Source organism: Pseudorca crassidens, chromosome 20, assembly GCF_039906515.1.
Source record: "Pseudorca crassidens isolate mPseCra1 chromosome 20, mPseCra1.hap1, whole genome shotgun sequence".
NCBI lineage: Eukaryota > Metazoa > Chordata > Mammalia > Artiodactyla > Delphinidae > Pseudorca > Pseudorca crassidens.
Window position 1 is genome coordinate 31,513,340 of NC_090315.1, and position 22,384 is coordinate 31,535,723.

Consider the following 22,384-nt stretch of genomic DNA (forward strand, 5'->3'; position numbering starts at 1 on the left):
AGGTACATTCATGACTCAGGTACAAGATAAACTGGAGCTGTGCAGATTTTCTTAGAATACCTTATTACCATTCTGGTGTTGGGCAGTGCTCTTTAACAAGTGTGTCCTGTACATGGAGATGATAGTATTGCTCAGGAAAGGATTAAGATAGTGAGGAGAACTAAAGGCAGAGCCATGGAGTACTATAACATTTAGAGGTTAAACAGAGGAGGAGAGGCAGCAAAGATAGCTGAGATGGGTTTTTGGAAGTAAGACTTTGAGGAATGGGTAGGAATTAGCCAGGCAGACAAGAGAAGGAACAGCAATCTATTCAGAAGAGAGAAAAATTAGTATAAAACCATGAAGGTGTGACAGAACATGGAGTTTGAAAAGCATCTGTTTTTGTACTCTAAAGCATGAAATCTGGGAGAGTCATTGAAGGATTTGAAGCCAGGGAGCAATATATGATTTATATTTGAGAAAGAGTACTATGGGGACAGTGTGAAAATAAATTAAAGGGAGGCAAGACAGTAGTTGGTGACTAGTTAGGAAGTTATTTGTAAAGATCCAAGTAAGGAGTGATGAAGCAGTGAGAATGAGGAAGGAGGAACCAATTTGAGTTACAGATAAAAGTAGGATCTGTGTGAATTGATGAGTTAAGGGATGTGGGAGATTAAAAAAGAGAAGGAATCTAAGATGACTTCTCCATTGCTGGCTTGTGTAACTGGGAGTAGGGTGTGAAGTTGGTGCTGTGTTACTGTTAACCCAGTTAGAAACTATAGGAAGAAGTGTAGGTTGAAGAGTAAATGAGTGCAGTCGAATGTGAGGTAGCTCAGAGAGTTTGCGTTTAGTTAGGTAAGAGGGTCTTGAGCACAAGAACCATCAGTAGATAGAGTGTTTGATACAGATGAGACAGGAACCTCCAGGTCGGGTGATTAGTCTTCAACTCTTGGACTTGAGGAAAGTAGTACCTTTACAGAGGTAAAGGAGAGCCTCTTTCCAAAAGAGGCTACCTTTCGGACATTTTTAAACAACACGTCTTCTAGAGTAACTTACTTGTCTGGAGTACCTATTTTTTAGTGTTGTTTAGTTGAGTTTTTTATATATAACATGGTGATTCATAATATAGACAAATATCCTAGCAATCTTTTTGGAATTAAAATGGAAGGATTCCATTTTTTGGAAATTTAATTAAAATCAAACTTATGTGTTTGTTCTATAGTGAATAGCTAGTAAATTTGTCTTTATTTCACTTTCATCTTTCTACTTCTTTATCATATATCAACTAAGTTACTTTTTAATTTTAGATGGAAGAAGAACCATTTAACCCAGACTACGTTGAAGTAGACAGAGTATTAGAAGTCTCTTTTTGTGAAGATAAAGATACTGGTGAGGTAAGTAAATATTTGATAGAAATATTTTCTAAGTAAGTAAGAAAAACCTAAAGACTTCCAAATATTAAAGCATTACTTTTTTATTTTTTATTTTTATTTATTATTTTTTTTGCGGTACGCGGGCCTCTCACTGTTGGGGCGTCTCCCGTTGCGGAGCACAGGCTCCAGACGCGCAGGCTCAGCGCCCATAGCTCACGGGCCCAGCCGCTCCACGGCATGTGGGATCTTCCCGGACCGGGGCATAAAGCATTACTTTTTTAAAGTTAATGACCTAAAAACACCAAAAAAGTTTCATAAGTTTTTACCAATGTAGGTTAATATATTTAAACTATTTCTGGGGATTCTCAATTTAAACTATTTTACTATTCTTTTTCAAAATGGTAAAATGAAAAAAAATTTTTTTTACAGCCTGTTATTTACTACTTAGTAAAGTGGTGCTCATTACCATATGAAGATAGTACTTGGGAACTAAAAGAAGATGTAGATCTTGCAAAAATAGAAGAGTTTGAACAGTTGCAAGCTTCACGGCCTGACACAAGACATTTGGTAAGAACATGCCTTAGCATCATAAAATCTTAGCACTTCTTTATTCAACAGATTTATTTTAATTTTTGAAATTTTAATTTAGTCTGGTATGCAATTAATATTGTATTTTAAAAATTACTACATAATATCTTATATATATTAATTTAACTGTTCCTCCATTAGTGGATACTGCAGTGTTTTGCTCTTATAAACAATGTTACATTGAACATTGAGCCCTTGTAAGATAAATCAGAAGTATAATTGTTTGGTCAGAACATATATGCATTCAAAAGTTTGATAAGTATTTCCTTTTAAATTTCCCTCCGGAAAAGTTGCAAATACTTCTACCTCATCTTGAATTTAAAACTTTCCCACTGCTTTTTCTCTCAGGTCATTTATAAAAATGTCAAGAATACCAGTTTCAGCTCTAAGCAGAGTTATGAATTCTCTATCAAAGAAAAATCCTTATTATATCCACCTTTCCTTTGTTTTCTGTAAACCAGTTATTTCTTCATAACTAAATAGTTCTTCTACTTCCATAGTAGCTTTATTTTTAGAAAAACCTTTTGTATAGAATATTGTTAAATGCCTACATAGTGGGGCACAGTCAAAATGGCGGCGTGGGAGGACATGGAGTTTGCGTCTCCCCACAACTAGGGCACCTGCCAGACGCTGGCGGGGGACCTCAACACCCAAGGAGACGGGAGGAACCCCCAAGTGACTGGGTAGGATGTGAGGGATTGTGAGGGGGGAGGAGAAGTGGAAGCCGGACAGGACTGGGGCCCCTGAGGGGTGGCTAGGAGAGGGGAGGGGTTCCCATGCCTGGAGGGACCCTCAGAGGCTTGGAGGATCAGAAGAGTGCGCCTAGCGTTTCCCCTTCCCAATCGGGCCCCAGGAAGCCTGCTGATCTCCTGGGCTGGTTCCGGCCCTCCAAGGCCCCCTCCAGACAATGTGGGTCCTAGGGATGTAGGAGGGAGGGAGGAGGAGAGGCAGTGGGAGGGACCCTCCAGGACCATGGGATCAGGGGAAGGGCCTTGGGTGTTTCCCCTGCGCTCAGCCACAGTAAGCCTGTTAGGCTTCCCGGTCTGGTCCCCTGCCTTCTGGGGGCCCCCTCTGGCCGTGTGGGTCCTAGGGGCATGGGTGGGGAAGAAGAAGAGAGGCCAACAGGGAGAGCACCACCTGTGATTGGAGGATCAGGGGGAACGTGCCTATTATTTCCTCTGCCTACTCGGGCCCAGGGAGCCTGCTGGGGTCCCAGACCTGGTCCTCCACCCTCCAAGGCCAGAGGCACTCCTGGGCCCCTCCTGCTGTGGTTGAACCTAAGCCTGATCACCCACCATGGCCTTTTCCAGCCCCGTGGGTCCTAAGAATAGGCCCGCCCACCACCTAAACCCTGCCCCTGCCTAAGCCCTGCCCCCCACAGCCAAGGCCTTTTCTGGCTTTTTTTTCCCCCCTGCTGCCCTGCACAGCTTACAGGATCTTGGTTCACAAGCTGGGGGTCAGGCCTGAGCTCCTACAGTGGGAACTCTGAGTCCAAACCACTGGACTAACAGAGAACCTCAGACCCCAGGGAATATTCATTGGAGTGAGATCTCCCAGAGATCCCCATCTTGACATCAAGACCCAGGTCTACCCAGCAGCCTACGAACTCCAGTGCTGGAATCCTCAGGCCAAACAACCAGTAAGATAGGAAACAATCCCACCCATCAAAAAAAAAAACCCAAAAAAAGTGAAATGACAAAAATACATGTCACAGAGGAAGGAGCAAGGTAAAAACCTACAAGACCAAATAAATGAAGAGGAAATAGGCAACCTACCTGAAAAAGAATTCAGAGTAATGATAGTAAAGATAATCCAGAATCTCAGAAATAGAATGGAGGCACGGATTGAGAAAGTACAAGAAATGTCTAACAAAGATCTAGAAGAACTAAAGAACAAACAAACAGAGATGAACAACACGATAACTGAAATGAAAAATACACTAAAAGGAATGAATAACAGAATAACTGAGGCAGAAGAACAAATAAGTGAGCTGGAAGACAGAATGGTGGAAATAACTGCCTAGGAACAGAATCAACAAAAAAGAATGAAAAGAATTGAAGACAATCTCAGAGACCTCTGGGACAACTATAAACCAACATTCAAATTATAGGGGTCCCAGAAGAAGAAGAGAAAAAGAATGGGCCTGAGAAAATATTTGAAGACATTATAGTGGAAAACTTCCCTAATTTGGGAAAGGAAATAGTCACCCAACTCCAGGAAGGGCAGATAGTCCCATACAGGATAAACCCTAGGAGAAACACACCAAGACATATTAATCAAACTAACAAAAATTAAATTCAAACAAAAAATATTAAAAGCAACAAGGGAAAAGCAAAAAATAACATACAAAGGAATGCCCATAAGGTTATCAGCTGATTTTTCAGCACAAACTCTGCAGGCCAGAAGGGAGTGGCAGGAGATTTACTTAAAGTGATGAAAGAAAAACTTACAACCAAGATTACTCTACCCAGCAAGGATCTCATTCAGATTCGATGGAGAAATCAAAAGCTTTACAGACAAGCAAAAGCTAAGAGAATTCAGCACCACTAAACCAGCTCTACAACAAATGCTAAAGGAACTTCTCTAGGCGGGAAATATAAGAGAAGAAAAAGACCCACAAAAACAAACCCAAAACAATTAAGAAAATGGTAATAGGAAAATACATATCAATAATAAGCTTGAATGAAAATGGATTAAATGCTCCAACCTAAAGACACAGACTGGCTAAATGGATACAAAAACAAGGCCTCTATGTACGCTGTCTATAAGAGACCCACTTCAGACCTAAGGATACATACAGACTGAAAGTGAAGGGTGGAAAAAGATATTCCATGCAAATGGAAATCAGAAGAAAGCCCGAGTAGCAATACTCATATCAGATAAAATAGACTTTAAGACTGTTACAAGAGATAAGGAAGGACACTACATAATGATCAAGGGATCAATCCAAGAAGAAGACATAACAATTATAAATATATATGCACCCAACACAGGAGCACCGGAATACATAAGGCAAATGCTAACAACCATAAAAAGGGAGATAGATTGCAACACAGTAATAGGGGGACTTTAACCCCCCACTTACAACAATGGACAGATCATCCAAATAGAAAATAAATAAGGAAACACAAGTGTAAAATGACACAGTAGACCAGATAGATTCAATTGATATTTATAGGGCATTCCACCCGCAAGTGGCAGAATACACTTTCTTCTCAAGTGCACATGGAACATTCTCCAGGATAGATCACATCTTGGGTCACAAATCAAGCCTCAGAAAATTTAAGAAAATTGAAATTGTATCAAGCATCCTTTCTGACCGCAACACTATGAGATTAGAATTCAATTACAGGAAAAAACTGTAAAAAACAAAAATACATGGTGGCTAAACAATGCACTACTAAACAACCAAGAGATCACTGAAGAAATCAAAGAAGAAATTAAAAAATACATGGAAACAAATGACAAGGAAAGCCCTAAATCTATGGGACGCAGCAAAAGCATTTCTAACAGGGAAGTTAATAGTAATTCAGTGTCACCTCAAGAAACCAGAAAAATCTCAAATAAACAATCTAACCTTACACCTAAAGCAGCTAGATAAAGAAGAAAAAAGAAAACCTAAAGTCAGTAGAAGGAAAGAAATCATAAAGATCAGAGCAGAAATAAATGAAATAGAAATGAAGGAAACAATAGCAAAGATCATTAATACTAGAAGTTGGTTCTTTGAGAAGGTAAACAAAATTGATAAATCTTTAGCCAGACTCATCAAAAAAAAAAAAAAAGGGAGAGGACGCAAATCAATAAAATTAGAAATGAAGAAGGAGAAATCACAGCTGACACCACAGAAATACAAAGGATTATAAGAAACTACTACAAACAACTATATGGCAATAAAATGGACAACCACGAAGAAATGGACAAATTCTTGGAAAGGTACAATTTTCCAAGACTGAACCAGGAAGAATTAGAAAATATAAACAGACCTATCACAAGTAATGAAATTGAAACTGGAATTAAAAATCTTCCAACAAACAAAAGCCCAGGACTAGATGGCTTCACAGGTGAATTCTATCAAACATTTAGAGAATAGCTAACACTTACCCTTCTCACACTCTTCCAAAAAATTGCAGAGGGAGGAACACTTCCAAATTCGTTCTACAAGGTCACCATCACCCTGATACTAAAACCAGACAAAGATATCACAAAAAAGAAAATTACAGACCAATATCACTGATGAGCATAGATGCAAAAATCCTGAACAAAATGCTGGCAAACAGAATCCAACAACACATTAAAAGGATCATACACCGTGATCAAGTGGGACTTATCGCAGGAATGCATTGATTCTTCAATATATGCAAACAATCAGTGTGATACACCATATTAACAAATTAAGGAATAAGAACCATATGATCATCTCAATAGATGCAGAAAAAGCTTTTGACAAAATTCAACACCGATTTATGATAAAAACTCTCCAGAAAATGGGCATAGAGGGAACCTATCTCAACGTAATAAAGGCCATATACGAAAAACCCACAACAAACATTATTCTCAATGGTGAAAAACTGAAAGCATTTCCACTAAGATCAGGAACAAGACAAGGATGTCCACTCTCACCACTCTTATCCAACATAGTTTTGGAAGTCCTAGTCACAGCAGTCAGAGAAGAAAAAGAAATAAAAGGAATCCAAATTTGAAAAGAGGTAGTAAAACTGTCACTGTTTGCAGATGACATGATACTATACATAGAACATCCTAAAGATGCTGCCAGAAAGCTACCAGAACTAATCAGTGAATTTGGTAAGCTTGCAGGTTACAAAATTAATGCATAGAAATGTCTTGTATTCCTATACACTAACAATTGAAAAACAGAAAGAGAAATTAAGGAAACAATCCCATTTACCTTCTCAACAAAAAGAATAAAATACCTAGGAATAAACCTACCAAAGGAAGCAAAAGACTTTTACTCAGAAAACAATAAAACACTGATGAAAGAAATCAAACATGACACAAACAGATGGAGAAATATACCATGTTCTTGAATTGGAAGAATCAACATTGTGAACATGACTATACTACCCACAGCAATCTACAGATTCAGTGTAATCCCTATCAGACTACCAATGGCATTCTTCACAGAATTAGAACAAAAAATTTTACAATTTGTATGGAAACACAAAAGACCCTGAGAAAGAAAAACAGAGCTGGAGGAATCAGGCTCCCCGACTTCAAACTATACCACAAATCTACAGTAATCAGACAGTATGGTACTGGCACAAAAACAGAAATATAGATCAGTGGTACAGGATACAAAGCCCAGAGGTAAACCCACGCACATATGGTCACCTTATCTTTGACAAAGGAGGCAAAAATATACAATGGAGAAAAGACAGCCTCTTCAGTAAGTGGTGCTGGGAAAACTGGACAGCTACATGTAAAAGAATGAAATTAGAACACTCTCTAACACAATACACAAAAGTAAACTCAAAATGGATTAAAGACCTAAATGTAAGACTGGACACTATCAAACCCTTAGAGGAAAACATAGGAAGAACACTCTTTGACATAAACCACAGCAAGATCTTTTTTGACCCACCTCTTAGAGTAATGAAAATAAAAACAATAAGCAAATGGGACCTAATTATACGTAAAAGCTTTTGCACAGCAAAGGAAACCATAAACAAGACAAAAAGACAACCCTCGGAATGTGAGAAAATATTTGCAAATGAAGTAATGGACAAAGGATTAATCTCCAAAATATACAAACAGCTTATGGAGCTCAATATCCAGAAACAAACAACCCAATTAACAAATGGGCAGAAGACCTAAATAGACATTTCACCGAAGAAGTCATACACATTGCCAGCAAACACATGAAAAGATGCTCAACATCACTAATCATTATAGAGATGCAAATCAAAACCACAATGAGGTATCACCTCACACCAGTCAGAATGGCCATCATCAAAAAGTCTACAAACAATAAATGCTGGAAAGGGTGTAGAGAAAAGGGATCCCTTTTGCACTGTTAGTGGGAATGTAAATTGATACAGCCACTATGGAGGTTCCTTAAAAAACTAAAAGTAGAACTACCATATGACCCAGCAATCCCAATACTGGGCATATACCCTGAGAAAACCATAATTCAAAAAGACACATGTACCCCAATGTTCATTGCTGCACTATTTACAGTAGCCAGGATATGGAAACAATCTAAATGTCCACGACAGATGACTAGATAAAGAAGGTGTGGTACGTATATACAATGGAATATTACTCAGCCATAAAAAAGGAATGAAATTAGGTCTTTTGTAGAGATGTGGATGGACCTAGAGCCTGTCATACAGAGTGAAGTAAGCCAGAAAGAGAAAAACAAATATTGTATATTAACACATATATGTGGAATCTCGAAAAATGGCATAGATGAACCTATTTGCAGGGCAAGAATCGAGACGTAGATGTAGAGAACGGACATGTGGACACAGAGGAGCAGAGGAGGGTGGTATGAATTGGGAGCTTAGATTTGACATAAATACACTACCATGTGTACAATAGATGGCTAGTGGGAACCTGCTGTATAGCACAGGGAGCTCAGCTCGGTGCTCTGTGACGACCTAGATGGGTAGGATGGGGGGAGGTGGGAGGGCGGTCCAAGAGGGAGGGAATATAGGTATACATATAGCTGATTCACTTCATTGTACAGCAGAAACTAACACAACATCATAAAGCAATTATACTCCAATAAAAAAAAAGGCCTACATAAGTTAAGTACACTGATTTTTTTATTGATACATCTGTCTCTTCCCTGCTCAAAAAAAAAAACTTGAGTCAGTTGTTTTTTCTAGTACAAAGACTGTAGAATTCTGGAAGGCGATGGCAAGTTGTGATATTTTAATAATTATATATTTTTTTATTTTCATGTGAATCCAATTTGGGGAGCCAACCAAAAGAAATTCACTTTAAAGAGACATATTATGATTTTATTAAATATTTTAGCCAGTTCTCTTTTTTTTTTTTTTTTGCGGTATGCGGGCCTCTCACTGTTGCGGCCTCTCCCTTTGTGGAGCACAGGCTGCGGACGCGCAGGCCCAGTGGCCATGGCTCACGGGCCTAGCCACTCCACGGCATGTGGGATCTTCCTGGACTGGGGCACGAACCCGTGTCCCCTGCATAGGCAGGCGGACTCTTAACCACTGTGCCACTAGGGAGGCCCTTGGCCAGTCCTCTTTCAAATATAATTTGGTCATAGAAATTTCTTACTTCACTAAAGAGGGAGTTTATGCATGAAAAGACAAGAACAGATCACTTTTTGATTAGCACCAGAGCTAATGATTAGCTGCCATGAAAAATGTGGAGATGTGATGTAAGAGAAGGAAATGAATGAATTGTTCCATGGAAGAGATCATATTGTTTTTATAACAGTTTTTTTTTCTGGTTGTCTTCTTATTTTCTGGTCTTCTTAGTTTATCTCCCAATAATACCCACCATCTATTACCAAGAACACAGCAGCTCACCTCCATTCCTTTTGACTTCTAAGTACCTTTCCTTGAGCCAGGAAACAAAAGTGTTAATTAACTAATTCAGGGAGGAGTAGTCTAAAGGACATTATGAAAGGGAAAGGTATTCTTTTTGGGGTGGGGACCATGCTTCAGTAGTAACCTGATCTTTAGCCTCATTAAGTAAGCTATTTTTTTAGATCAGTGGTTCTCAGTCAGAGGTGCTTATCAGAATCACTTTTGGAACTTTTAAAAAATTAGAGATTCCTAGTTTCTATATCCTGGCTCCAGAATCAGAATATCTGAGAGTGGACCCCAGGTGTCATTAAAAAGGTGATTTTGAAGCACATGGTGGGAAGAGCCAGTGCCTTAGATATGTAATGTAGTCCTTGGTAAAGGGGACTCAGCCAATAAAATTAATCCCCTCAGTTAATGTAAAATCAACTTGACAACAGTGCTGGTTTATCAAAGTCAAATAATGTAGGAGGTAAGTGATTTTTTTTGCCAGTCTATTATTATTAAATAAAATAACATATAAAACATGTAAAGTATCTTTGATCAAATGAAATTTGTTCCTGGCCTAAACTAAGGAAACAGTGATTGGATTGCTAAAAAGAAAATTATGGAGAATATTAATTAATGTGGAAATTATTTTAAACAATAATTAGAGCAATAGTATATGTTAATTATTTTAAAGTTCATTGGCTACCATTTAAGAAATATTTTTTTTTAGTAAACCCTAAATTTTTCATATTTGGATGCCATTATAAGATAGTATTTTTAAAATGTATTTATAATTGTTTCTACAATATAGAATACAGTTTTCTGTATATTGAGCTTATATCATGCAATGTTAGTAAAATCACTTCTTTATCTTTTTTCTAGATTCCACAGGATTTTCCATGTAGACAAATCATGTCTTCTGTAAATTAAGAAAGTTTTACTTCTTCCTTTCCAATCTTAATGACTTTTATTTCTTGTTCTTGCTTGATTGCTCCTGTTAGAACCTGTAGTACAATGTTGAATAGAAGTGATGACAGTGGACATCCTTGCCTTTTTCTGATCCTAGGGAGGAAGCATTTAGTTCTTCCATTTTCTGCATCTGCTGAGATTATCATATTTTTGTTTTTTAGTCTGTTGATCAACATTGATTAATTTTCAAAGTTAATCCACTTTCCGTACCTGGGAAAAACCACTTGGTCATGCTGTATTACCCTTTTTATATATTTTTAGATTCCATCTGCTAAAATTTTGTTATGAATTTTTCATCTCTGTTCATGTGGGATATTGGTCTCTAGTTTTCCTGTAATGCCATTGTCTGATTTTGGTATCAGTTTCATAGAATGAGTTGGGACGTTTGCTTTCCTCTTCAGTTTTCTGGAAGAGTTCGTGTAGAACTTACTTGGTGTTCAGATGTTTGTAAAATTTCATCATAATGTCATATAATGTTATTCTTCTGATTATTTTAAAAGCAATGCTTTTACCATGTATGAGATATAGGGAAGATCAAAAAATCTAAAATACATCATTCATTCTTTGTTTTTCCACAAAGGACCGTCCTCCTTCTAATATTTGGAAAAAAATAGATCAATCCAGGGATTATAAAAATGGCAATCAACTCAGGGAATATCAACTGGAAGGACTCAACTGGCTCTTATTCAACTGGTACAATAGGTATGTAGTATGTATTAATAGAAAAAAATTTAATGTGTGTTTTTTTATGTGTTCCAAAATACATTAAGTAAAATTGGTACTGATGTTGCTACATTATTACTGTCATGGAGTGTTCATTATTGAAAATGAAGTTGTGGTTAGCTCAAGAAGATACGTACATTATAATTTAGGATTTTGACTATAGTTGCTTCCTTTTAATGTGTACCAATGAGAATAGAAGAAAGTTGATATGTTAATTCATAATTAAATTTGAAATACCTTTGTTAACATCATCAAACATCAGCTATGTTACAGAATGTTTTTCAACTTACGCTACTGTCTGCCAATAGTTGAATCTAGTTAGTAAGGTATCAGCAGTTCCATCTATAAGAATTAGATAGGTCTGTCATGTACGTCTTCAAGGAAGCAGATTGTCAGCAATTGATAAGGAATAGAATACTAAATATAAGAACCTAGTAATGAATTACCCCCATTTATTATTAATTTTCCAAGTTGTTCAAAATGCTTTTTGGAATATTATCTCACCTTTTTTTAGTGAGATGGAAAATTAATTGCAAAAGAAGTAAAAAATGGTATCTTGATTGAGAAAGAAGTCTGATAGTGTATATAAAAGAGCAAACGAAGGTACTGTTATTAATAATAGCAAAATTTTATGACGTATTCAAAATCATTTTTCTGTGTTTTTACTTGTCACATGATTCTTCTGTTTCACTAAGTAATGGTGAGTCATGAAACTCAATCAGGTGGAGTTAGGAAAAACCTGTTATTCCACACAGTGCTCTTTCCCCCTGGTTTCTATTTTCTAAATGTTAATCATTTTTCCCAAGAGAATCTTCCTGGTAAAATAGTTAACAAAATTTTATTTTAATTGTCTTTTATCAATACCCTTTCCCAGTTACTTGTTTCAAACTTGTACCACTTTCCTCAAGCACTTTATCACAACCCTATCCCCTTCACTCTCTGTATATGACTGCTTCATAGAGAAGCCTAGGGCCAGTCGGTGAATTCATTCAGGTTCTTGCCTGTCCTCACACCCAAGCCTACAAATGTATCTCCATCCTTAGCCATTCTTACCTCTGTCCTCATATCAGAAGTTAAAAGGTGCCTCCTCAGAACCAAGACTAATGCTACCACCTCAACTCTTGACAGGCATCTAATCCAATCTTTTCAGAACCTCACTTCAATCACTTATTATCCTTCTCTGTTATATCTTCAAACTATCTCTTAAGACTAGTGCCATCCCTTCAGTCTGTGAACAAATTTGGGTTTAACTTATATATAAAAGTGAGGAAAGGAAAGGGTAAACCTTCTCTTGGCTCTCTTTTTCCTTCAAGCTACATTGATCCCTCTTTGTAACTTCCTAGGCAAAGGTCTAGGAAGTATAGCCTGCATGAACTCTTCCCATTTTCTCATCTCCAATTCTCATTAAACCTGTCGTTTGACTTTTGATTCTGTATCATCTCTGAAACTCTTAATTTTCCAATCCACAAGATATTTTTTAGCCCTAATTTGCTGTCTCTGCTGTGTTAGATAGTAGTTGCTAGTCCTTCCTTTTTTAAACTTTTCCCCCGTTCTCCCAACAGCTTCCACAGTGTGACTCTCCTAGCTCTCCAGAACCTCTGTTGTAACTATTCCTTTCAATAGTCTTTGCTGGTTCTTCTTCCTTGCCTACCCTTTCAGTGTTGTTGGTTTTTTTCTTTCCCAAAGTTCTGTTTTTTACTTTCTTCTCATATTACATTGTTCTCCGTAAGCCAAACTCTACTCCCCCGTGTCTTCACTTATCAGTAACATCTTTAACTGAGGCCTTGAACTCCAAGCCCATATTTGTTTACTTCTGGCTACCTTAATGTCTATCTCAATGATTCTTTAAATGCAGCATATTCAAAATTAACCTTATTATTTCCTGTTTCTTCCATATCAAACTTATTCAAATATTTTACATCTTGGTTAATAATAACACAACTTATTTAGTCACCCAAACTGAAATCTGACTGCCATCCTATACTCCATATATCGGATTGGTCACTAAGTCCAAATCATTCTAACATGTAATTAACTTTGGGATCAGTTTTCTCCTCTTGATTCCTCCTACCTTAGTCCAAATGTCCACCCATTCTTTCCTGCATTATTGCGGTACTTTCCCAATTACTGTCCAAACTTAAGTCACTTCACCTTCTAATATTCACAGTGGCACCAGAGTAAATTTCAAGTACAAACCTAATCTCATCAGGTTTCTTTAAAAATGTTCAGTGACTCTCATTCATAATATTGTAGAATGATTTCTAACCTTTATTTGTGACCCCTGCTTATCTTAGTAAGATCCCTTCCCTTTACTCTTCCCTCAAAACCATATTAAATAACTTGTGGCCTCCCAGTTGATCATGTTCTTTACACTTATGCTCCTTTGCTCTGCCCTCTGGCAAAATCCTACTCATTACTGTCCTTCTCTTTGAAGGCAGTCTTATCTTCTCTCATCTCTTCTAGCCAGGGTTAGATGCTTACTCCTCTGAGGTTCCATAATAAACACTGATAATTCTTAACTGGCCATATATCATAATCATCTGTGCAGCTTATTTTAAAAATTACAGTTGCTTTTATCCTACTCCATGCACATTGAATTGGAATGTAAAGGAGAAGGCCATGGGTATCTGTTTCTTAGGCTGTTCCAATGTATAGCTAGAGTCGAAAACCAGTTCTTTATTTGTGCTTCTGTGATAGCACATTGCATGACTATTTATTTATTTATTCATATGTCTGCTTTTCTAATAGATACAAGCCCCTGGAAGGCAGAGAACATGTTCTATTTCTTTTGTATCCCATCTTCTCATACTATCCGTGAGATACAGAAAGCATTTAATAAATGTTTCCTGAATAAATAACATATTTAGTTTGCCTTGCTCTTGCCATTTCGTTCTTTTAAAAACTCAGGTATCTAACAGGTGGTATCTTTATTTTGGAGCTACAAAAACCTATAGTTGTCCCTTTGCAATATTATAATAAAATTATAATCTTTAGCCAAATCTGCACTTCAGCAACTTCTACGTTATAAATGCAAGTATTTTAACTTGATCACTGGTTATTTTTTTTAATATTTATCTTTTAAAACATTGTAGTATACAGAAAACCCCAAAATCTACATGGGTAATATATTTGTTTATTTCAGACGAAACTGCATTTTAGCAGATGAAATGGGTCTTGGCAAAACCATTCAATCAATTACATTCCTCTACGAAATCCTTCTGACTGGTATAAGAGGACCTTTCCTGATTATTGCTCCACTTTCTACTATTGCAAACTGGGAGAGAGAATTTCGTACGTGGACTGATATTAATGTTGTGGTTTATCATGGGAGCCTGATTAGCAGACAAATGATACAGCAATATGAGATGTACTTCAGGGACTCACAGGTGTGTTATTGGTGATGTTTTTTGTTGTTTGAAAGGTCAGGTTTGCAAAAGATAAGCATTACATATTAATTACTTTCAAATTTATGATAGATTTTAATTGCCTACTTAAATCTTAATCTGATCTCTTTATTCATCATATTTATTTTACAATAAATTTTAGTAGCTGAAGAGAAAAATGACAGAAGTAGCCAAGTTCATGCTCTAGTTCACTGGAAGTATGCTGATTTATACAAATGTACAAATTTGATTGTATACGTAATTTTTCAACTAGAATAATTGTTTTACTAATTGTTTTCAACTACACATTAAATTTATTTTAAAAATAATGTGTCTCTTTGATCATCCTCCAGTTTTTTTCCTCCATTTTAAAATTTACATCTTCAGTGACCACCATGGGTTTGAATGCCCTTTGAGGTGAAACCATAGGTTCTCTTGTGTGTTCAATGAATTTTGATTTTAGACGGTTTTTAAAAATTTGGTTTGTTTTGTATATTGGTACAAGCATACGTCTGTATTTTTCTACCCTTTGGATTGGTTATTTCATTACTCTATTGCTTTGATGGTTTTCTTCTTCCCTATATCCTAGGGGCACATTTTCCATTTTACTTTGGCCAATTACTCTTTAGGAAGGAATACCTATTTTTCTGCTAAATGCACAGATCATAAAATTGAGATGACATTATAAGAAAGAATTCCCTAGCAGAAGGTTAAGACTAGAAAACATGAAGTTCCGAGTTGCAGTTTTGAGTGGTAGTTTGACTCTTCTTAGGTAAAACTTTTATTAAGAAATAAGAAACAAAATTAATTAAAACAACTCACACAAAATTGTACTTTTTCATTGGTAAAGGTTATGGCACTCTGCCTCAATATAGCACCTTAATATTTTATTTTCTTTCACTGATTCTTCTGTTTTATAAGGACCATTATAACATATGGCCAGGTCATGGGATATGATACAGGTTAAGGTAAGGTAAAGTGCATAGCCTTCTACTTTTGCCTCCCAATTACAACTGATTTTCTACTTATTTGAGGCTGAATATCAATAAAATTAATTGATATTTTCCTTTAACCTCATTTCCCTTCTATGGTTGAAATAATTAGATTTCGATGAAATTAAGTATGTCTACAATCAGTTGTACTGAAAATTAATTACCCTTGCACCTTTGGAGCCTATGACATCTTAGTTAAGTTATAGTTTCATTTCCTTCCATAGTGTTTTATTATTCTTAATTGTACATTTATAGAATTTTAGAGCTCTATGATATCATTAAAATCATTTAGTTCAATCTCATTTTTTAAAGGTACGTTAAAATATTGGAAGTTTAAGGATTTTTAACAAGGTTACAGTTTTAATATATGTCTTGTATGAGTTTGGTATAAATGTGAGCCAGAAGCTGAAAGATTCTTGATGTGTTGTAAACTGAATAATATATATTAAATTATATTTTTATGCTAAATGTTACGCATTCTAGAAGAATATTATGTGAAGGGTTTAAAATTTCAAGAGGTAAAGATGTCTTGTAATGAGCTAAGTAGCTCTATACTTCAAACATAGAAATAATTTTCAGTTAATTCTTTCAAATATATTTTAATATAAATTAAATGAACATTTAACTTCTGCTTTTTCCAAGTTATTAAATAAGCTTGAAATCACATAAGTAGTAAAATTATGTTGTAATTTTCTCAATTGCCTTGGAAAAAGTAACAGATAGTAACACTAATATCCACAGGCATTTATTGAGTATTTACCATGTGCCGGGCATTATGCTAAACAGTTTGCATGTAGTATTTCACTTAATCTTTGTAATATCAAAGATTAATTTATCACCTTGTAAATAGGTGATAATATCATACTTATTTACAAATGAGGAAACCAAGGCAAAAAGAAGTGATGTAGTTTCCCCTAAAATCACAGAGCAAAACTGGGATTAATAAACCCAAATCAGTTAGACTCGAGCCGTTGTTCTTAAACACTGCAATATTACTCTAACTGAATGCATTGTATCCCAGGTTTTTAGAGCTGTGTAAATACCATAGACTTATACTTTATAACTATCAATATTTTAATAATATTCTACTGGAGCTATTGTTCATCTTAATGGCCAGCATATGCAATCAATGTGAATTATTCTAAAATTAGTGTAATTAAGTTTATAGGAATTAAAATCTAAATCAGATCACATGATCCTTCTTAACCATTCATTTCTTCTAATCCCTAATAGTTTATAATTTTCAGTCGCATTTAAACATTCTCTTCACTTGGATTCCAGTACTTTATACTGTCCTATGTCACCACCTATTCCTTCTGAAGTCCTCTTTAACCAATTTCTTCTTGTCTTCCCATATCTAATCTTGGGGGTGACCCAGGGCTCAGTCTTCAGACTTTTTATATCCATACTCATTCCATCAGAGATTTCATTCAGTCACACAACTTAATTACTGTCTGTACTGCTGGAAACTCCTAAATCTATATCACCAACTCTAACCTCTTTCCTAAATTCCAGAGTCATATGCAAATGCCTACTCAATTACTCCACTTGAATATCTAATAGACAATATCTAATCTCAAACATAACATGTCCAAAACCAAAATCCTGCATTTCCTCATTGTAGTCAATGGCAACACCAACTTCTAGTTGAGTGAAAAAGTTTAGTCAAACTTGAATCCTCTCTTTATCTCACTCCACTCCTATCCATTAGTAAATCCTGTTGGTTCTACCTTCCAGTTAAATCCAGAACTGAGCACTTCTCATGACCTCCATTGAAGATCTCTTGCTTGGATTACTACAGCAGCCTCTTAACTGGTTTCTATGATCCTGTCCTTGGCCTTTGTCAGACTATTTTTACCAGAACAGCCAAGGGATTCTTTTTAAATATATGTCAAATCATGATACTCTTGTCTCAAAACCCTCCTATAGCTTCTTGCTCACAGTAAGAGCCAGAGTCCTTACCACAGCTTTTAAGGCCGTATATAGCCTCATCCCCTCCATTCTCACTGGATTTCAATCACTCTGGGTTTCTTGCTATTATTTGAATACTGCCAAAGGTACTCCCACATTACAGCATTCACACTCTCTATTTCTACCAAGAATTCTTTCTCTTGCAGATCTCTAGATACTAACATGGCTTCCTCCCTCATCTTCAGGACTTTGCTCAAATGTCACTTCTTAATGATGGCCTCCCAGTCACTCTAAATAAAATGGGAATGGTCACCTCCAACCCCATACTTCCTACTCCCCATCCCTGTTTTATTTTAGTCTATGACTTCTGTTACTTTCTTAGTTTTTTTTTTAAATTTTTGGTGGGTTTTTTCTTTGTTTTTCTTAGTGGCTATGTCCTATATTTGAGTCATTGGAATGTAAGTTCCACTTGGATAATTATTTTTGTCTGTCTTGTTTACTACTATATCTCCAACAACTAGATCAGAGACACTCAATAAATACTTGCTGCATAAATGACATAAGTGGCCAATTTTTATATTAACTACTTATCTGCCATTATATGTGTGGAGTCACGGATATAAGTAATAAGCATTAATACTGAAATTTCATTGGCTAGATTTTATAATAACCATTTCTTTTTTGACTTAACATTGTTATTACAACTCTTAAAAATTATAAAATGTTTTATCAAGGAATACTTATTTGGATATAGTTATTAATTGTATAATTTTTAACATTCTTGAAGACAGCAATCTAATACAGTTTTAATGCTGAAGTTCCTCATTTTAAGGGAGTGTCTGTGCATACATAAAAGTTCCAGTGGAAAATGTTTTATAGCAGATGTCATTAAATGATTTTTATGCTGCTTGACAGGAATTAAAAATTATGATCAAGACATTCTAGCAAATTATTGTATTTGGTAATAAATTTCTAGGGGCGAATCATTCGAGGAGCTTACAGATTCCAAGCCATCATCACCACTTTTGAAATGATTCTTGGAGGCTGTGGAGAGCTTAATGCAATTGAATGGCGATGTGTGATTATTGATGAAGCACATAGGTTAAAAAATAAAAATTGTAAACTTCTAGAAGGTCTGAAACTCATGAATCTGGTAAGTAACTTAATGTCATTTTTATGACTTCTGTTTCTTAGCTACATAGTAAAAAGAGCTAATGCCAAAAACTTATTCCTTTTTTTATTTTAAAATAACAGATTTCTGATTTCTATCTGTGATAATTAAGATTATTTTGCTTTAATTAATTAGTAAGGGGGAAAGAATCTCATCTGTTCTCTAAGACTTAAATTTTTTAGTTCTTTCCTCCAAAAAGCTTTAGTAATTAACTGCTGGAATTAAAAAAAAGAGAGAGAGAAACCTCTGTAGAGTGTCCTATTGAAAGAAATAAAACTACAAGTTTTAAGGCAGAAATTCCTCAATAAAAAGCCCTTTCACCAAAGTTATATTATTCAGATCATTTATGATAGAGGGATAAAGTTTCTACACAATTCTACATACTTAGCATATATTTATTATAATTAATGGGATTTTTGAAAGTCATTAGTGTGTTTGCTTTAAAATCAAAGCATTTTGTGTTTTTTAATATTTTGATTTAATTAACATCACATAATTAGTACATGAGCACTTGAACAAATGACTCAAAGATATAAGGACTACATACAGTAAAACACTAAAGTGCTTCTTCTTACTCTTCATCCACGCCCACCCGTTCTCTTCCCCTCCTTACTCCAATATTTGCAGATTGGTATATATCTGTCTAGACTGTTTCCTAATATTAAATACTTATGCAGACATACAGATACATATACAAATATTCAGGTTAGGAATTTAGAGGTACTGTCAAATCAAATTTCAAATACTTTGTGCTATTATCATTAAAAATATTTTATTTCCTGTTGTTACTATTATGTTTAATTTGTAATGCAGTTCTAGTTTAGAAGTATATTCCCATCAGCCCTTCACATTGTTGGTTTGTAGTTTTAATGATTTAAGAATTTGTTCGTGTGTAAGAAGTCAAGTGATGATCTGCCAAATTATAAAGAATGAGTGCTGTTCTCTATACAAATTACCATACCAAGAATGGTTGAGTAACCCCCAAAATGCCCTCTTTGTTCTTTAAAATGTCTGTTTCCTTGAAAAAAAACCTAAAATATGCTTCTTAATTATTTAGAATTTTTCTTTCAAAAGCAATAGGTAAGAATTAATAGCAGACAAAGTAAACTATTATGAGAATGATACAGAGTTTTTAAAAAGTGATTGAGAAAGTAAATTAATGATGATGTATGGGTAGAGATGTATTGGGTTGACTCTTGAAAATTATGGTCGGAAAAAGATTTGCTTTTCAAACACTGAAACATTTGATAACCTATGTCAGCTTTCGTATAATTTTAGTACTGTGGTGTTTGACATGAACACTTAGTACATGTTATTGACATGTTATTCTTGTTTTATATAGGAGCACAAGGTGCTTTTGACTGGCACACCTCTCCAAAATACAGTTGAAGAACTATTCAGTCTTCTTCACTTTCTGGAACCCTTAAGGTTTCCTTCTGAATCAACGTTCATGCAAGAATTTGGGGATCTGAAAACAGAGGAACAGGTATCCTATTGGTCTTTGTAAATAAGCACATCAAATCTCTTCTCATTGTACTTATGTATATGTATGCTACATATATTTTCATCATTTTTTATGCAGGTGCAGAAACTTCAGGCTATCTTGAAACCAATGATGTTGAGACGATTGAAAGAAGACGTGGAAAAGAAGTTGGCACCTAAGGAAGAAACCATCATTGAAGTGGAACTTACTAACATTCAGAAGAAATACTACCGAGCTATTCTGGAGAAGAACTTTTCGTTTTTATCCAAAGGAGCAGGGCAGACTAATGTACCCAACTTGGTCAATACCATGATGGAGCTCAGGAAGTGCTGTAATCACCCATATCTTATCAAAGGTAGCTTAAAAGGATTGCAAACAAATTCTCTTCTTTCAACAAATACTCATGAAAAAATAACACACCACCACTACAGCTGTAGTGGCTGTTATAAAGAGAGGCGGTGATCCTATAACCCTCCACCCTGGTGTTCTGAGGGATTACAAGTGTTCTGGAGTTAGGGGCAGTGTGAGCTACTTCATTACGGTGTCCCATGTTAGCATCACCAGATTACAAAAGCAGGAGTTGTGTTCAGTCTAACGTGGGCTGTAATTCTTCCTCCAGTTTAATCCTCCTTATGGACAAAGACAGCAAAGCCTGTCTTTGAACCTCCGAATTTACATATTTCTTCCTGGTTTCTTTTCAGTCTGGATACCCTAGTTATTGTCTCTCAATTTTTGTGTTCTAGTAACATTACTTTTTAAGGTCTTGTCAGCTTCTCTGCTAATAGTCTCTCTGTACAACATTTGGGTATTTTCACTTATTCCTGGGAGTATACTCTTAACTTTATCCAAGACAAGCCATTTCTTAGACTAGTAACTAACTCACTTGCAATCCTGGTACTCTTATAGCTAGACAGGCTGAAGGAAAGCAGAGAGCCTCTAATGCTAATCTAGACTCTGGAAGAAGTATGGTCAAAGACCTGTAACTTGACTTCCCCTTTAATTTTTCTTGTCTGTTTGCTTTGATGGCAAGCAAGATGCCCATCCAGATTAAGTATGATCACCTTTCAGTCATGATCACTGTTATATTGGTGTTTAAATACTAGATGTTTATTTAAAAATATGTGTTTACTCACCTAAGTTAGAACCACATTTTCATTAATACTTTTCCTAATAGCATTCATTAAACATTTAGCAAACATAAAATTTATATAAGACATTATGCCCAGTGTCTTGGGAGATAAAAAATGCTTAAGACACTGTCCATATCCTCAATTACAGGCTGGTGTTGGTGGGGATTTAGCCACAAACATAAATAATTCTAATAAAAGCAGTGTACCTACCATTAGAAAATTTTAATGTTACAGAAGCACAGAGGAGCACTATTTAAAAAGAAAGTAGTTGGGAGTCATCTGCATTTGTGCACTGATGCTGTCTTATATTTCTTTGACAGGTGCTGAGGAGAAAATACTTGGAGAATTTAGAGATACATATAATCCAGCTGCTTCTGATTTTCATCTTCAAGCAATGATCCAGTCTGCTGGTAAATTGGTCCTTATTGATAAATTGCTTCCTAAAATGAAAGCAGGAGGTCATAAAGTGCTCATCTTCTCTCAGATGGTACGCTGCCTTGATATCCTGGAGGACTATCTTATACATAAAAGGTAAGGCATATAATTCACCACTGAATTATGCTAAGTATATGTTGTTAAGTTTATTACAGCACTGTACTGTAACCCAACTTTAGTCACATCTTCCTCTTTATCTAGGTAAGAATCCATTTAAATCTCTGCATAAAGATTGTTTAAGATTATGTGTCAGGTGTTTTCCTAACCTATATATGTTGCAATAGTAAACAGGGCTAAGGAGACTGATTAAGAAAATTTTGCAAATTGACAGGTATTTGTTGACCTACAAATAGGTTTTTTAGTATACATTTTATTTGATTTTTTTAGCCTTGTAGTAGCAACATTTTAAATGGATTTATAACTATCTTCAAAATTAAAATGATTCAAGATCCTTTTCAGATCTTTTTCATTGTTAAAATTAGAACCTGAACTTGCTGCACTTTAACTTATTGTACACTATATAATACTTGCTCATATTTTAATTTTTTCTGATGTGTTTAATGTAGGTTTTTTGTTTTGGTTTGGTTTTTTGGTGCATGACAGTAAGATAGTCTTAAATAATGTCTAATCGGTATTTGGATAAATAGAATATTTATCATAAGATATTTATCAGAGCACTTTGTGGGCCAATTAGAAATCAGCACATTAATGCAAGAGAGAATCTGAAGATTCAGCTGTAATTGTA

At 35.6% G+C, this 22,384-nt stretch overlaps 1 protein-coding gene across 18 annotated transcripts in view; it reads left to right on the plus strand.

Moving 5' to 3' along the window:
- CHD9 (chromodomain helicase DNA binding protein 9) overlaps positions 1-22,384 on the plus strand; it is a 244,095-nt gene that overhangs the window by 148,121 nt on the left and 73,590 nt on the right. For all 18 annotated transcript variants that reach the window (XM_067718619.1, XM_067718614.1, XM_067718613.1 and 15 more), the window contains 8 exons: positions 1,287-1,373; positions 1,782-1,919; positions 10,992-11,113; positions 14,277-14,520; positions 18,397-18,573; positions 19,934-20,077; positions 20,174-20,429; positions 21,525-21,735. In XM_067718619.1, coding sequence (XP_067574720.1) covers positions 1,287-1,373; positions 1,782-1,919; positions 10,992-11,113; positions 14,277-14,520; positions 18,397-18,573; positions 19,934-20,077; positions 20,174-20,429; positions 21,525-21,735 — 1,379 coding nt within the window. The remainder of the gene's footprint in view (positions 1-1,286; positions 1,374-1,781; positions 1,920-10,991; positions 11,114-14,276; positions 14,521-18,396; positions 18,574-19,933; positions 20,078-20,173; positions 20,430-21,524; positions 21,736-22,384) is intronic.